The sequence below is a fragment of the Podarcis muralis genome, chromosome 7 (genome assembly GCF_964188315.1).
Source record: "Podarcis muralis chromosome 7, rPodMur119.hap1.1, whole genome shotgun sequence".
Taxonomy (NCBI): Eukaryota; Metazoa; Chordata; class Lepidosauria; order Squamata; family Lacertidae; genus Podarcis; species Podarcis muralis.
This window is the reverse complement of record NC_135661.1, coordinates 72,092,504-72,110,487: the sequence shown is the minus strand read 5'-3', so window position 1 is coordinate 72,110,487 and position 17,984 is coordinate 72,092,504. Positions and strand designations below refer to the sequence as shown.

The following is a 17,984-nucleotide window of genomic DNA, read 5'->3' as shown; positions in this document are numbered from 1 at the left end:
TTTATTCTTTTGTTTTTCTCTCTCTTCCACAGTAAACTCCACTCTGGGCACAGTTCTTTCTGTTTTTAAAAATGCTTGATTTGAGACGAAAAGCTCCTGTTAAATCTTATAGCCTGTTAAGTCTTGTATGCAGGTTGTAATTGTGCACATGCAAAAGAGAAGACAAAAAACCTCTAGTATTCAGTTTAACATCAATCATTTTTAGAATCCCAGTTTTTTCCTTCTCCAAAAGTAGGTCTCTAGCTTGTGTGACTGCAAAAATGATCAAGCCCAAGTTTAATTTAAATTAACAGACTAAAGGCAGTTTTGATTTCCATGTCCCATTGGCTATAATGGGGAATTAGGGTTTTTAAGGATTGGGGCCTTAAAAGAACAGGGTAGGGTAGTGTTTTTAGAACTTCTGTCTCTATCTTTAGTGGGGCTTGGGGATACTGGACAAAGGTTCACAAATATGGTCACGGCATCACCCACAAATTTAATTATGGCAGGCAACATGGAAAGCCTTCATTGTATGTCACCACTATTATTTTTTTAAACGCATCTCACAATAAATTGAGGCAGAGCAATCTTTTCAAAATGGCAGGAGGGCTAGGTCTCAGATGAGGCCACAGTTCAGTTGGTAACAAACTGCACAGCTAAAATACATGGATCCCTGTATCTGCAGCCTTTTGTACCTCTTTGTAAATTAAGAAATTATTGGAAATGACCAAATGCATAACATTTATACAGGAGAGAATAAGGGGTAGTATCGAGGTACACAACTGTACCTCGGTACTATCCCTTTGTTTTCAATTAATGTGATGGGCATTTTAGAGTGTATGTGTTTGATTTGAGCTACCATTCTGAGCTCTATTAGTTTGGAAAAGCCTAGAAGTCCTAAATGAAAACACCAATCATATACAATGTGAAATAGAATGCCACATGTCAGACTCTGCTCTCATTTCATCAGAGTTGCTCACAAATATTAAACAGATTGGGGGTGGGGCGGGGAATGATGTGATAGTTTAGTTACACTTACATTATTCAGTGGAGAGTCTTAAAATTGTATCACCTCACCCTGCGCCCAAATTGTCCTAACAAGTAGTTTCCTGCGCATACCCTGGCCCAGCTTTTAGGCTGTATGTAGCAGCCTCCCTCAAAGGAAAATAGGGTAATAAGACCTGTCACTTCAAATACCCATTACCCCTGAAATGCATTCACCTGTTTCCTTTGGACAAATTATGCAAACAAAGCTATTGTTTTCATGTCCTGCTTGGGCGGGTGGGAGCAGAATGCTGGACTATTCATGTAGTATGGGGTTCATACTACTCATTCAGCATGCAGCTTTATTCCTTCATATTTATATCCCACACTCTAGGAAGGCAGAATGAAGCTGGTTGATAATTATAATTTTAAAAATTTCTGCAGTCATGACAACCTCCCCCAGTCTGCAATGTGGGTAGCATAACAGCAAAGCTATGGGAGAGATGTCCAAGCTTAGTTCATGTAATGGAACCATACGAATCAGCAGACATGTTGAAGGAGCTTGGCTAAGAAGGCTATTCTATAAATGTCTGTTCCACAATGTCGGGGAACCTGTAGCCCTCCAGATGCTGTAGGACACCAGCTCTTTGCAGTCTCAGCAACCATGGTCAATGGGAGTTGTGTCCAACATCAGTTGGTGGGCCTACCACTTCCCCGTCTCTGTCGTACAGTGGTTACATGTTAACCTGGCTTGCAGCAATAGTGAACCATTTCACTATTCGTGAGCAAGAGAACAGATGGCTTTCAAGAAGTAGAACAGGAAGGTGCACAGCACAGCTGCTGCTGCTGCTTTTAATACACTGAAATTTGGGACACTTTTGTGTTACTCATGTTCTACCAGCACATTGCCAAAGGTGGACAGTGGAAGCCTCAACTTACTCAGTCTCTCATTCAGAAACTAGCGTGTAGGCCCTGGGTATTGCCAGAAAACAGATTGAAACTGCCAGTCTAACACACATCTTTACAATGCAGATTTTTATTCAAATCAGTGATGTGTCCAAAATGTTTGGGGTATTGGAGCCCTTTGCTCATGGGAAAAGTGGGAGGCCTTGGGGCCAGTGGCAAATCAGATGCCTCTGAAAGGAAACAACCCTCCCACTGTATATAGGACACGGCCTCGGAGCCTGGGTTGCATATAACCATCCCATGGATTTATCAGATCTTTTAAAGTCATGTAATAAGCTAGTGGTCACCACATTTTGTGGCAGTAAATTCCACTAAGAAATAATATACAGTACTATAATTACTTTCCATCTGTCCTGAATCTTACGCCACCTTCATCGGATGATGAGTTACAGTACTGAAAAGGAGAAAAAAACTTTTTAACCATTTTCTCCATACCCTACATAATTTTACAACCATCAATAACAATCATTTATTCCTTTTTTTCACCCACAACCACTGTAGCCTTTCATTTAGAGATAATTTTAGTTGTCCTTGCCGGTACTACTTCCACATGTACAGTATCATTTTTGAGATAGGACACCTAGAAAGAGCAAACAATATTTGCAAGACCTCAGAAAGCTACCTATTCTGAGCCACACAATGGGTCTATTATTATCCAGCATTATTTTAGCAGCAGCAACTAATGTCATTATGCCAAGGGCTTTTTACCACTGGCAGTTTCCTTCTCATTCTCTTACCTAATAATCATTAGCAATGAATTATTTGTTTGTAGTTATATGCCAAGATTTTTAGTGAGCTTTCTTCCACAACCCCGATATCATCTTTGTTAATCAGCACTAGCTAAAACCCCATCAGAGCATATCAAAAGTTAGGAGGTTTTGCCCCCATTATATTGAACTTCATTTGCGAATTTGGAGATATTTTTTTAAAACTTCCTAATCCATTTAGGGTTTGATAATCTTGAATAATTTAGTGTTTGGCCATCTCATTTATAAACAACTACAACATATTTTCTCTTTCTTCCTTTCGTTGTGAAACTGTCCATTTATTCCTGCTATCTTCTTTCTGTTGTTTAGTCAGTTACCGATCCATTAGAGGTCCTTCTATGCTGTGTCTAACAGTTTATGCAGCAGCCTTTAGTGAGGTATTGCCCAAAGGTCCAAAGGCCCAAGATCCTCCAGGATCATCCCATCCACATTCCTGTTGACAGACTAAAGTTAAAAGATGTGAGACAGAACTTTCCTTTGCAGAAACCGTGCTGATTCTTCTTCAGAAAGGTTTGTAACTTCTATATACTTGATAGAATTTTATTAAGCTTACTAGCTTTTTCATTTCCTGGGTTCACACCTGAACCACTCTCTCTCTCTATATGGTTACTTTCCAATTCTCTGGTACAGAAACTGATTTTTGGGATAAGTTGCATATCTCTGTTAGAAGATCAGCAGTTTTGCACTTGTTCCTTTAATAACTTTGAATGGATCTGATTCAGACCCAGCCATCTGATAATAAGCACTAGGGCTTCTATTTGTCACAGCCATTTGTCTCAATTATTCAGACTCCTCCTTCAAAAAGGCCGCTGAGGATCAGGTATCAGCCCAGCATCTTTCACAATGGATACAAATAATTCATTTAGTTTCTTTGCAATATCACTGTTCTCTTTTAGGGCACATTTTACTTCCTTTTCATATAAACGATTGATCCAGAGGTTCAAGCCAGATTTGCACATTTTATCACAACTCCTTCAGCTTATGCATTGGCATGGCTGATTCCACAGTTCTGAGGATTACTTAAGGTACCTTTGGAAAAAGCATGGCTGCAGCCATGTTCATTGCATTGTCTTGATTCCTTCAGATGTTGAAGAGATTTGGCTGAACTCTTTAAGAGTTTGGAGATAGCTGTGGAAGAACAACACCTGAGAAATTGCAAAGCAAACTTGTCACCACCTAGTCTAATCAATACAAACTACAGTGGTACTTCAGTTTTCAAACGTCTCCATTGACAAATGTTTCGGAACTTGAATGCCGTAAACTGTAAATTCTTTGGTTTTCGAACATGCCACGGATGATAAACAGGAAATGCATCTTCCGCTGAGTGCAAGACCCTGTCGACTATTGAGTTTCAGAACTTGGAACCGTCTTCCGGAGCAGATTATGTTTGAAAACCGAGGTACCACTGTATAGTGAATGGTCAACTCATCTGTCTTCCAAGGCTGACGGTGAACACATTTTCAAATCACAAGAGCTAAAAAGAAGTTCCAATCCTAATTTCAGCTCTATTGCTATTGCTATTTTTGCTGTTACAAAATCCCAGTGTCATAGAATCTGAATGATAACAGCAGCAGGTAGGACCTTCTCTGGAGAGACCAATACTATTACAGAAGGGGTCAACTTGCATATACCAATTCAGTGAACCAGCTGAGCCCGCAGAGATCCTTGAGATCTACTCATCCAAGAAAGGGGGTGGGGGTGGAAATCCAGCTACAATCCTTTCTGCAGCACAGGAAGAGGGTGAACAGAAGGGACCTCTTCAGAAAAACTGCCTTTGCAAGAGCGAGAAACAAGCTAGCTTGGCATTTTATCACATCTCCTTAGACACTGCTGATAGTACGCCTATAAGCCCACCATGTCTTCCAGCACAACTCATTGCTACTTGCCTGGGCCATCCCAGCGCTAGTGTGTTGACCTGCCAATCAGCTCTGGCCCTCATACAGCTCCTCTCTTGCCTTCCTGGCGAAGAGCACAACTGGCCCAGGAGAGATGGCTGCTAACAGCTTCCCTCTTAGGCCCTTGCTCCAGAAGAGAAACTGCTACTTGGCCACACGCTTTAAAATAAATTGCACTTTAATAAGAAAGACAAACCATGGCACAGCAGCTGCAGAGGTTCAGACTTGCAAAGGACAGTCCTGGTTTTCTGCTCAAGCTACCGTGCCGCTCCTTCAACCAAGGTATGAAAGGCATCCCACAAACGGAGTCCTGTAAAGTCAGACTGCATCCAGCCCTCAAGAGAGAAACGCTCCAGGGGAGGGGGAGGAAGTCGTTGTGTGGAGTCCCCATCCAGTCCCTGGTAATGCAGTACCCCTAGCACCTTGCTAGACACGACAGTCAGCACATGATGACCACAATGCTCAGGGCTGTCCATCTCCCTGTGGATTCTTTGGTTTCCTTGGTCCCAGAGAAGTGGCAGGCTGGGGCTCCTGTCCCCAGGCCACTCTGTGGCTAGTGCATCACATGGTATGGCGCATTCCCTTCTCAGTGCCAATGAAGACAGTGATATTTGTGTAGAGGGGGTGGAGTTTCTTGGAGAGCAGCTGGTACTCCAGTGTGTTCATGCCATCCTGCTTCCATGTTCTCCTCGTCTTGGCCAGCAAGTTAAATCTGTAAGGAAAATTCACAGAGTCAAGCGCGAGAACCCGAGCCCTTCTCCTACCACCTCCCCGCCCAAAGTGCAGCTCCTGGGATTTGCGGGTTAGGAGAAGCTTACGTATTCTTTTTACACAGATTTCCAGTAATGAAATGGTATGGGTGTGGTCAATGTTTTGTCACAAGGCGAGGAGGACAGTGTCATGTTTGTCAATAACGGGGAAAACAGTTGCAAATACCCATGCCTATACCTGCCGAAAAAATACAAACCACTCACAATGATGAAGTGGGTGCTCTGAAGGAACTTCACAGCTTAAGATCAGGAGCAGCTATACGTGGCAGGTGGGGAGGAGAAAAGGAAGGAAGGAGAATGCTTGAAAAAGCAGGGACTGGAGGATAATAGATGGCAGACGGACCAAGTTGAAAAAAACACACCAAGCAGGAAATAGGAAAGCGGCAAGACTACACATACAGCCTACAAGCAGGAGTGGATGTGTATAACTAGCAAGCAAGGAAGGTTTGAGGACTGAGCCAAAGCTCCAACGGTGCATAAGGTTTTTACGTTTTGAGTCCAACATGCAATTTCTACCAATTGTACAGTTTCTACTCTCCCTCTATCCTTGTGATATGGCAACTCAGAGTAGGCAGTGAGGACCAACAGCCCTGGTTGGTAATGGTGGGGGCCTGGGTTTTACAAATGGATTGGAAACAACTATCCAGTTCTCTTTTGCTACAAAATTTCCAGTCCAGGTTATTTTGCACCACCACAACAGAGTGTTGGCAAGCTCTGCCACACCAGAAATAACATTAAGGGAAAATCACAGCACAAAAACAAAAACATCTGTCTGGGCTCTCAGTTCTTTAGAATCTCTACATCCCAGGACTTCTCACCAGTTCTCTGTTTACCCTTGTGTGATGTCTTCAGGCCAGCCATAATGGCAACCTTCCTTTCTCTCACAGAAACTGGACTGCAAACTGTTAAAACAACTGAACATTCCATGCTCCCACTCCAGCTTGGCCACTGCTGGAGGCTTCACTCCTTCAAGCACAAAATATCTAAATATGACTATGCTCTGGGAGTTACTCATCCATCATATTATCTGCGGTGGACATTCACCCTGGCCCAGAGGATTTGGCAGGGTGCATTAAGGAGGATGCAGAGTAGCTACATACAATCACACTTAACCACCTAGTTTACAAGACAGCAGTCCATTTGCAATTGTTCAGGCCACATTTCTGCCCCAAGTAGTCCCCTCCTCTACTCACCTCTTAGGGTTCTGCTCATTGCCCTTGTCGTGTCCATGCTTGATCATACGGTAGCGGCCGTACTGAGTAGATGGGCGAGAGATAACCATCCCACTCAGCGCAACCCTGCAGAGAAGGTGAATGACAATGCAGCATTAGCAGGAGTGCACATGGGGTTTCAGCAGAGGCACAAGTGCTACAATTACACACCCAAGCAATGCAGTGCTTCAGTGCCTTCAAATCTGCACCATGCCACTCATGGCTCCTCTCCCTTGCCCCACCCCTGGGCAACAGCAAGAACAGAATAAAACAATCCTGGATTCCTACCCAGGATTCCTACCCGAGCTTGCCAAATCCCTCCTTGTCAATATTTCCTATGCTCCGACACAAACTCTAGGGCAATACATGGGGGAAAGTTTGAGAGCCAGGACTCCTAGGGTCCCATCCTCAGCCATGCCACCTTAAACCTTTGTGAATACAGTTGCCTAATCCCCCTAAAGCTGCTGGGCTTTATGCTGAAGGGATGGAACTGGAGCCGCCTCCTTATCTAGCATCAAGGACCATCTTTACCTGACTGCAATGTCGTCATCTTCACCGCCCCAGCCCCAATAGTTGTTGGGAAAGCCATTCATCTTCATGTATTGCTCTGGACTGAGTGCAGAAACCCCTCCAAAGTAGGACTTGTATGGAAGCCTGCAAGAATTTAAGAGGACATTTATTTACATGTAGCCCACCAGCTACTACCATGCATATAGGAATCTCTATAGGAAACACATAAGACCTCAGCTGGCACAGAGATATGGGCATCTAATATTACTATGTGAATATTACATTCACAAGCACAGGTTCTGCCCACAGGCTTACAGACCAACAGATATAACATGAAAGGAAAAAGGAATGTGGAAGAAAAAGGAAATTCAGGTACCAATTCACGTGGAATTACTTGAGGGAGAGTTCTGGAAGAGGAATCAAATGGCAGCTAATAGAGAGGACCTCACTCTCTTCACTGCATGAAGCATATCATTTTAGGGTTTTTAAGGGCAGCAGTACACTGCATTTCAGGAGGACCATTTCTAGAGCAGGGTCCTGTCCACTGATCAAAATTAGACAGGTTCTAGGCGCATTTCGCACCTGGCTATTGTCCACTTGTGACCAAGTGAAGGTGCCTGGGCACCAGGATGGCGTCTGACACCTCCAGCATCTGGAGGTGCATGACTGGGGATCACTGGATCTTTCACACCCTAATACCATTATCCTGTACAATTCTATCAGTTATATTTTATCTGCATAGTCAGAATGAATGTCAGCAACCAAAATGCTTTTTCTGTGTAGCCTGAGCAGGAGCGGTGAAAAACGTTATAGTTACGTAATTGTTGTCACTTGTCTTCACTTACCCCACCCCACTGCCCTGCTCACAGTTGTGAAGAATATTCTTAAATTATGAACGGTCCATGTCCCCGTTAAGAAAAAGGGGTAGGAGTAAGCCAGTATTTATGTAGACTGTCCCTGGATAAAATGACTTGTCTTCAAAGTTCTTAACCTAGCTCAAGGTTGTCATCTGAACAAGCCAGATGTTAAACTGATAATCACAGTCAACCCATCATTTGAAAAATAAGACTTCAGAGCCGTCTTGCCCCAAAATGGCAACTAGACATTCCATTTTGGCGACTGCGACCTTGGTTTAAGGAGCCATTTGGCACCTACCTTATACATCTGAGCTTCTAACACTGGTCTGCCTAGGCTTCCAGTTCTTTAACACCAACCTTCCCCTACAGCTGAGCTGCTGTATGCAGAAAGCTTTTCTCTATCAACTCCCACCTGTAATGCAGCTGCACTCAAGAAGGCTGCCCTTCTGCCAAGCTCAAAACAGCATCATTTGACTCTTCCCCTGCTTTATCCTCACATCAATCTTGCAAAGTAGATTGAGGGCGGATGACTGCTTCAAGGTCCCGTCAGTAAGCCTTATGGCTGAGTGAATATTTGAACCCAGGTTTCTTTGGTTCTAGTCTGACATTCTAACTCTTCCAGCACACTCCACATTCCTCCCCATATCTGCATCTAGAAAACAGCCTAGAAACACACGAGAAAGCAGTTGTTTTCAGTGTGATTTTGTTTTCAGAAGGGAGACGGCATCTCTATTTTAAGAAGGAAAGGGTGTTGGGAGGGGTATAGAAGCATTCCTATGGAAACAGACCCAAATCCAAGAAGCTTACTTGTAGCCAAACTTGTCCATGGCAACAGCCACATGCTTGGGGAAACGGTCGCAGGTGTACACATTGCGGTCATCTTCAGGGATGAGGTCCACATCATGGAAGAACATACAGTCCCAGTCCTCGTCTTTCATAGCTTCCTTGAAGCCCACATTCAAGAGTTTGGCCCGGTTAAAAGTGTAGTTCTCAGCCTGAGAAAGAGATGGGTGGCATTTACACCAGAGCACTCTCTCTCTCTCTCTCTCTCTCTCTCTCTCTCTCTCTCTGTGTGTGTGTGTGTGTGTGTGTGTAAAAACTAGCTCCCCTAAAGTGCTAAACTCTCACATCCAGGACAGTCGCCACTAGGCGCTACATTAAAATAGTATCCTTCCTCCACGCTGACTTCTGGCATTCTCGCATTTGACAGCTCCTCCAGAACCACCTACTCCATTTCTATCTTGGCTAGGGCATGCTCCAGGGGGGGACTCATTCATCTACATCAGAGGTTCCTTGCCTTATCTCTTCCCCCTCCAAGGAATTCGGTGAGCTCAAACCGCTGGGTGCTGGTTAGTCCCTGCCCGCTCCCCATACCCAGTCTCAGCTCCACCCCACCCCGTAGTACTCTTGCTAGGGTTCGTTTCCTTGTGCCTGACTCTTCCACACCTCTCCAGAGATCAGACTCAGCACAGCAGAAATCATGATTCACTGCACTTTTTGGAAGGAACTACAGCTTTCCCTCTCTACAGCAATCAGAGCGCAACCCACTGCCCCCTACTGAGGCCTAGTGCTGAAAAAAGCTTTGCCTGCCCACCTGCCTTCACTGGGCACTCCTCCATTAACAATAAAGAGAGCTATTGCCTCTATTCCCTCCTCTCCTAAGGAGAGAGAGAGGCCACACATTAATGCAGGGACAGGCAGCAGCCATGGAGACTCTTCTGTTGGGAGCCGCCCAGAGTGGCTGGGGAAACCCAGCCAGATGGGTGGGGTATAAATAATAAAATTATTAATTATAATTATTATTATTCAAACCTCCTGCCCAGCTCACACACGGCTGTGGCAACTCACCTGATGGATGATGTAGATGCCATAGGTGAGCTGCTGCCGCTGCAGGAAAGGGTGCAGGTAGTAGAGCAGGTACTTGAGGTGTTGCTCTCGGTTGCGGTGGGGGATGATGACGGCTGTTTTGTGGACTGCATCGCAGTCAGGCGGACGGTAGCGCCCCCCTTTGGTCACAAGAGGATTCTTCCGCACAATATCATCCAGAGACAGCCCTGCGGGGAAAGTCACCCGAATGGGGCCTCCTGCAGGCGAGCAGAGACAGGGGTAAGGCAAACAATCTCCACCGCCTAGCTAGGTAGTCAGCAGACTGCAGGCTAAGAGCCAACGTGACCCAGAGTCCTCAAGAGGAGAATACCTCGAAACATTTTCATTTTAGATTAAAATGAGCATTAGCCTCCTAGTCAGTTCCAGGGTTCTTTTCTCTTTCCACCTGCTCCATCCCTGGTCATCCCTGCAAACTTTAAAGAATCATAGAATTGTAGAGTTGGAAGGGACCATGTGAGTCATCTAGTCCAGCCACCTGCAATGCAGGGGTTTTTTTTGCCCAAGATGGGGCTCAAACCCACGACTCTGAGATTGAGTCTCATGATCTATGAACTGAGTTATCACTATGCTTTCACTAGTCACACTGGACAAGAAAGGGTGCATGGGTCGAGGAGAGAGAACCACTTCTCTCATTTCACAGAGCACTTCATGGCTTAATGGAAGATCACTTCTACGATGGGCCCACAATCCTCAAGCCTCTTTTTGCGGGGGTCTCTCATCACTAGGCATCTCTATTTAAAAATCACTATTGCCGTACTCGACTTCCAGAATTTGTGTCTTCTTTCCCAGGGCCAAAGAGCATGAAGCAAGCTTTTGAATTACACTGAACTCTTTAGTCTCAGAACTAGTACGCTACACACAAAGAGAGAAAATTGACCCGAAAACTTGCTCAGAATTTACTTCACTGTTTCACGCTCATTTTTGCCTTTCACGTGCCACCCAAAACCTTTCCAGATGGCTAGCTGGTTCAATGAAACAATACATTAGAGCTTCTGTGACTCTTAATTTCAGAACAACCACTCCAGCCCAACACCATTCAAACCTTAGGGCTGACTCCAAATCCCCAGTTCCTAACCAGAACCAGGATCAAGAACAGAGAAGCCCTTACCAAGGAAAGGAGATGCCTCTGGACAGTAAGGAAGTTCCTCTGGGGGCAGAGGGGGCCGGGCAATCAGGCTGAGGTTGGCGTAGACGTCCCCTGGCAGCGAAACATTGTGTAGGCTGGACAATATAGTCAATGTGCCCCCCTTGTAGAAGATGCCCAGGAAATAGGCAACACGCTTGCGGTAGCCATCGTGGTACAGCAGAGCCATCACCACCAGCTGCACCCCTAGGAAGAGCAGCAGGTAGCGGCCACGCAACTGCAGCATGGCTGAGGCAGGGCCAGGATCATCTATCCATGGTGCAGCTGGGCTGAAGGGTGGCGGCGGCAGCAGCAGCAGCAGCAGCAGCAGCAAGGGAAACAGAAGACAGTGGCCTGTTGGAAGCAGCAGAAGGTAGAATGAGGACAGGCAATGCTCATTTGTCAGGTTAACATTTTTTTTTATGCACAAACATTTTGATGGGCCAAAAAAGGTGCCCCAGTTAAAGTACCAGCAGGTTTTTTGGGGGGGGGGGAGAAACTAATTTTAATGCAAGTACAAACTGTAGCAGAGAAGCACCATTTTGAGAGGCATTCCGTGTCTTTGGGGAGAGAATAGCCATTTACAACCCATGCAGGCATCGCCTAAAAGCATCATCTTCGCTCGAAAACCATTTAATGCCGATTTGATTATCTGATCAGCCTCCTGACGTTCACAACGCTCAGCTTTCGCTTGGATGCTTACAAGAAAATGCATTTCCTGCCCCCACCTCGCCCCCAAACGTTTCATGTCTACATATGCAGGGGTAAGGTTCTGAAAGCGGGGGGAAGTTCACATCCAGAGCCCAGCCCAGCCATTTGTTACACACAAGGCAATCTGCTCTCAGCAAGCACAAGTATGGACAGACGTGGCACCGCGAGACAAAGCAACTAACAGTAATAGCATCTTCCTGTCTCTGCAGCTGCATGAGAAGTCTCAGTGCAGCAAAAAGCAAACCGCACACCTGCCAAATGAGAGGTGCCCACAGGAAAGGAGAACGTGGGAGTGGGTGGTAGGCATAGCAACATAACATGGCGAACATATGCACCAGGGAGGGGAAAGAAGTTAGGACAAGTGGCAGACAGAAAGAAATAGAATAGCAGAATTATTTTTTGCTTACAATCCCTCCCTCCCCCCAAAAACCAAGGAAACACAGAAGGATTAAGCTTGGCAGCTTTCAAGTAAAAAAAGGAAAAAATATGTTAAGCTCAGTTGCAGATCAATCCCCAGAATCTGCAGGAAGGGCTGGAAATGCCCCCTGACAGAAATGCTAGAGAACTGCTTCCAGTCCAAGGAGACAATTCTGAGCAAGGTCTTGACTAAGGCATAAGGCAGTTTCCTACATTCCTGGGAAACTTAAAGTCTACCTGCCTCTCCTCCCATGGAACTCCATAGTTGAATGGTGACTTGAATCTGGGTTCTCCCAGATACTATGATGCTCTGACCACAACACAGTTATTCTTAGAATAATGTTGCAAGAGCCTCCTTTCTCCATACCCCGGAGCAGCTTCATTTAAAGTGTCAAAAGCCATGTTTTGCATGTACATATAACCTTAGTCCACAGCTGTTGCTATCTGCAACACTTGAGGGGGGAGGGAGGGATGGGAACAGGAGCGAGTCCCCTTGCCGCAGCCCTTTCCATGCACCTTGTCCACTCTTTGGTTTCCAATACTCGGCCCTTGGGCCTCCAGCTGCCAGTCACTTCACATATCTCAGCGTTTGGGTTGTATAGATCCTCTTCACCCTGGCTTTTGACACTTGCAAGGTATGCTTTTACCACCCACCTTATTTCCGTGACTGCAAGTTGTTTAAACTGTTTTTAACGTGTGTTAATTGTTGCAAGCTGCCCCGACACCCAAGGGTGAAGGCTAATAAATTATTATACTGTAATAATCTACCCGATTGCAGAATCTCGGGTAACGTGGCAGGAAAGGGCTTGGGGGAGTGCAACGTGGAGCAGCACATTCCATACCTATAAGTGAGAGAAGTAGCCTGCTTTGGTTACCTATTTTGCTACCTGCCCACACCCTGTGCAGCGCAACAGGTGTCTCGGAGCAGTGCCAACTGGCAACAGCTAAGGAGGAACAAGGAAATGGCCCAAGAGATTCATGTAAGAGATGTTCCAGGGTGATATAAGAAATAAGGAAATGAATCACACATGGTAAAGGTAAAGGACCCCTGAAAGTTAAGTCCACTCACGAACGACTCAGGGGTTGCGGTGCTCATCTGGCTTTACTGGCCAAGGGAGCCGACGTTTGCCCGCAGGCAGTTTTCTGGGTCATGTGGCCAGCATGACTAAGCTGCTTCTGGCGAAACCAGAGCAGTGCACAGAAACACCATTTACCTTCCCGCCGGAGCGGTACCTATTTATCTACTTGCACTTTGACATGCTCTGGAGCTGCTAGGTTGGCAGGAGCTGGGACCGAGCAATGGGAGCTCACCCCATCTCAGGGATTCGAACCATCGACCTTCCGATCGGCAAGCCCTAGGCTCAGTGGTTTAGACCACAGAGCCACCCACGTCCCACATAGATGTCACATATAGGCAACCCTAATTAAAACCTTCAGGGAAGAGCTGACCCTTCCAGATTCACTGAGCTGTTCCACTGCCCAAAGCAAGAGGCTTAGTCAAGGGCATCTTGCTTCATTTGGGAAGAAAGAGGAGCATTATTACATCACTTAGTCAAACTCAACAGATTAGGAAATGGGATTAGGTGTGTAGCTGGTTTTGCCTCTATGTGTGTATGTTCATTCCCAACACACTTTGACGTGAAAAACTTCACAGAAAAGGCAAACAAGCTCCGTCGTAATGTAGCCTGCAACCAAGTTGGAAAACTTCCTTCTTTGTTGCCGTGATATTGTTCTATACCTTCTTAAAAAAGGTATAGACCAGCATTTTGATAGGAAGGTTTGGGTATGAGAAAACTTAAACTTTGGCTCTCCTTTCTAACCCAACTATTAATGTGTGAAGGTAGGAGGTACTGCACAACTGGTAGAAAAGTATCCAAGTGGCTCAAAGCCAGTGTGCAAACACAGATAAGTAGTGCGCTTGCTGGTAACAAAAGGCATATATTTTACACAATGGCTTTTACGGGAGCAGCTGCCATGATTTCCAATCAGCAAATAATAGCTTTTAGCAAAACCACCAACTCCATTTCTTGGCATCCGTGTCTGTCTTGGGAGACAAAGAAAGAGTGCACCTTCAAGGAGAGTGCACCTTCAAGGATAGCGTCAAACCGTTGGAGAGTTACAGCGCCCGCTGTGGCTACAGAGACCAATGTGGGAGAGACATGTTTTGTTGCAGCTGCAGCAGACGAAGGCATCTGGTTTTGCTGCTACAGGTGCACCATAGCATTTCTGACTCCTTACAGACTTTGGATCACCGTTAGGATGCCTACGCCAGGTCATTCAATATGAATGACGCAGTTTGTCGTTGCAAAACAAATGCAGCAGAGATGAATTCACTGGGGCCTTTCCTAGGCAGCCTTCTTGGGACCTGAACATTCTACCATCTAAAGCAGTGCAGTGAATTGGAGCCGTTTCAGTAGCCTAAGCGGAGGCAAACAGGGTAGTACAAGAACACTGCAATCTGGAGACGCTTCTCAAGCCTGACACCGACACGGAGGATTCGTCCTACCCTGCAGCCCTCGCAAATAAAAGAAAGAGTGGAAGGCTGGTGTGACAATGTAGCAATGGAGCCAAAGTTTTAAAAGCTGCCTGATCAGCTCTACAGTCCCCTTTCCCAATGCACATTATTGTATTCTGGAAATACGGTTTAACACGAATAAGTAGCTTGCTGGAGCATGTTATTCAAAAGTTCCTTCAGTGCTCCTTTCCCCATGGCTGCCAACAAGCTAGAGTCTCTGCCTTGCCATGCCATGTGTCCTGGGCTCCAAACCACAAACGGTAGGCCAGGTTAAAGTCATGCCTTGATTCAAAGTAAGGCTGCCGCTGGCTAGCTAGTGGTGTGCCACACAGCAGTTGAGGTAAGGGGCTGGACAACAGGGAGGAACCAGTGGGAGCAGCTGCGGCTACCTAACCTCTTGCTACACAATCCTGGCTTGTGAAATTGCTAGTTAGAGCAGGGTAGTGAAGGCAATGAAGAGTAACTGATCCAGAATCAAATATTATCCTTGGGCTTAGCCACACTTACTTTTCCTCTGTGCTTTCCAGGCATAGTCCATACTTTAAAGCTCTGTGCCTTTGTCTTTTTGCCCCAGAGGTTTCCCTGTGAAAACCCACTCTTTAAAGCTGAATCAGAGCAAGCAGCAATCTGCAGAAAACCTGAATTGCCATTTGTTGTGCTTCAGCTTTAAAGAGCAGGTTTTCATGGGGAAAGCTCGAGAGAGAGAAAGAGTGCTTATATGTATATATATATATTATTTATTGAATATATACCTGCAGTTATTTATTGATATATATCTCAGGGCAGTTCACGGGATAAAATCAGAACTTTCTGACATGGACATTGAACTTTAGAACACAGGGCTGTGCCTATAAAGAATGGGGCCAAAAAGCCCTTTATCTCATCAGGATCCTGATCCAGCTACCAGTGTCAGTTCTTGGGGGGGGGGGGAGAGGTTTAGGACTCGGAGACCAAGACATAGGAGAAGCTCCAGGTCCTGGGAAATGCATTTCTACTGAGTCTTCCTTCAGAGAGCTTTAAACAAAACAAGAGGTCATTGATTTGAAGGTAACGATAATGAGCTAGGCTTCTACATCAAGTGCAGAAGGACACTTCCACTCCAATCTAAATAAACTACCCTCAAAGGGCCTCTCCCCACACAATCAGGCCATCTCTTCACCAGGAACTATTTCCCCCTGGAATTTGTAGCCAACCCATGTTAGACTGAAGTTCTAGGAACCAGAAGTCACATTATAGAAGCAACCAACCTGACAAACAAGTTATGGGCTGCTCATTAACCAGTACATTAATAATGAAAGAGCCATTAAAATAGAGCCACGGCTTGGTCAAACTGGAAAGCACTCTCAATAAATTGCTTTCTGCACCTCTTTAAAATTCACACTGGTGTTACCCTCTTCCTTTTTTGACTTCAGTAGCTCCGGCATAAGATGAGCGAACTTTCCAGAGATGCTTACAAAGTTCTTTCCCGTAACTTATCAGCTCCATTTCACACCGTCCTTATGGCTCACCTTGTCCAACTACACTTCCCCCACCCCTTCCCTGTCAAACCCTCATTGGGATCTCTGCAGATTAGTCCAACCATCACAAGCAGCGTACTCACAAGCTCATAGCTAGTACTGAGCAATGGATGTGCCTCTTTTCCTGTTGAACTTATTGGCCAAACCTGCCTAGGGAACCACGAGAAGGGAAAAACAAAGCCTTGCATGAGAAAAGAACTTTCTTTATCCTCCACACTCACAGTCTGCATTTTTCGAGTATGGGGTACTTCACTCTCTCAACTGAAATGAAGGCAAGTTCAGAAACTGGATAGACTTCAGAAGGAAACGTCACGTTTAAGGGAAAAGATGAAGGGTGGCAACTGAAGGATGTGTTTTGGCCATCTTTTCAAAACCTGGCTGAATTTGGCAAAGAATGGACCGAGACTAAAATAAGAACATATAGCCAATTGGCTTCAGTCAGTAAGTAGAAGAGGGGAGGCCCTGAAGCACCGAAACTGAAACAGCTCAGCACAGAGCTGCCTCTTTCAAAAGTCTGCGTATCAAACACATCCTCACTGTGGAATGCACGGGACATTGCCAAATAAAGCAATTTTCCAGCTGGCAACTTGAAACTTGAGTACTGACCACCCCCCACTCCCAGGACTACTACTAAAGAAACAGGTTCTGACCTCGCAACTTCCTTGGTGATCCTGTTCTATCAAGAATCACACTGCACATTTCTGACCAGGGTGTGAAAAGCTGGGCCACTGTGGGAGGTTTTTTAATCCTCCACAGGAATGAGATCTTATCAGCTTTGTCAGTAAGGAAGGTATTTTTCTTCCAGTAGGCAAGGCTTCCTCAAAGGGGAGGGTAGAAGCGAAACTATGCTGAGTATCTGCACCATCCACCTTTATGTTCTAAGCCAAGCCCGGCCTTCTGGAGATGACATGGAGAGATAAAAGCTTAAGAAGGAACTCTGGTGATTCCCATTTAGTTCAGCATCCTGTTCTCAAAGGCCAGATGCTTATGGGAAGCCCACAAGAGAGACACGAGTGCCAAAAGCACTCAACCCACTCATGTCCACAAGATTCGGAGAACATTTATGTTCTTCCTGCCACCGAGTCTCTAATACTAGCAATCAGGCACATGCATAACTCTGTTTATTCACAAACTTGCTGCTAATTCCAGTCCTCTTCCTCCCCTCTCCTGCCCACCTTTGAACTGTACACAACCAGAGCAAGAGAATCTGGTTTACTGCAGCTCTGTAAAGCACCATGCATCCTCAACAGCAATTCCATTATATGACACTTCATGCCATCTTACGAAGCTTCTTCCTTTCACTGAATCTGTGCAATTCCATTACACAGAAAGCACGAAAACCACAGAGTCATAATTTCTGGCACAGCCTGAAATTCTGCAGAGTGCAGATGCCGAAGCCTCCTTTTTGAGTTCAGACCAAGATTAACCTTGCCTCAGGAGGTAAAGACGATGTCACCCCAAAGATTCAGTGTTTCCCTCCAAGGCAAACAGGATGTGGTCTTAAGTTGGCCCAACTTTATTTATATATAAATAAAACTAGTTATTTAAAATGCTGGACAGCATTACTTACTGCAGAGAACTCTTCCTCAGGCTGGAAATCTGAAGTGGGAGAAATATTAGCTGCTGCTGTGCCAGTTCATAATGTTTACCCAGGCATGTCTAAGAGCCTTTTCAATTCCTCAATGAGCTGGAACAGTTTAGATGCTAGGCTACTCACTTATTTCATCAAGAGCAGCACCTCTCAACTCTCCAAACGTGTGAGATGCCTGTACTAAAGAGGCAACAGCTAAATCTCTGGTTTTCCTTATAAGCTTCCAGTCTAATTTGATCCAAGGCTGCATTGGTAGGTCAAAACCACCTGGCTTTCAGCTCTGG

At 45.4% G+C, this 17,984-nt stretch overlaps 1 protein-coding gene across 3 annotated transcripts in view; it reads right to left on the bottom strand.

The window, feature by feature from the left end:
- Nucleotides 1-4,751: 4,751 nt before the first annotated feature.
- The window catches only part of LOC114603583 (beta-1,4-galactosyltransferase 3-like), a 37,181-nt gene continuing 23,948 nt past the window's right edge, over nucleotides 4,752-17,984 (bottom strand). For 2 of the 3 annotated variants that reach the window (XM_028742711.2, XM_028742710.2), the window contains 6 exons: nucleotides 10,935-11,303; nucleotides 9,788-10,023; nucleotides 8,747-8,934; nucleotides 7,104-7,226; nucleotides 6,555-6,659; nucleotides 4,752-5,303 (listed from right to left, as the gene is read on the bottom strand). In XM_028742711.2, the coding sequence (XP_028598544.1) occupies nucleotides 5,153-5,303; nucleotides 6,555-6,659; nucleotides 7,104-7,226; nucleotides 8,747-8,934; nucleotides 9,788-10,023; nucleotides 10,935-11,196 (1,065 nt within the window). In that variant the 5' untranslated portion in view covers nucleotides 11,197-11,303 and the 3' untranslated portion in view covers nucleotides 4,752-5,152. Of the gene's footprint in view, nucleotides 5,304-5,565; nucleotides 5,618-6,554; nucleotides 6,660-7,103; nucleotides 7,227-8,746; nucleotides 8,935-9,787; nucleotides 10,024-10,934; nucleotides 11,304-17,984 lie in introns of all 3 variants that reach the window. The other variant, XM_028742713.2, reaches the window with a different exon arrangement.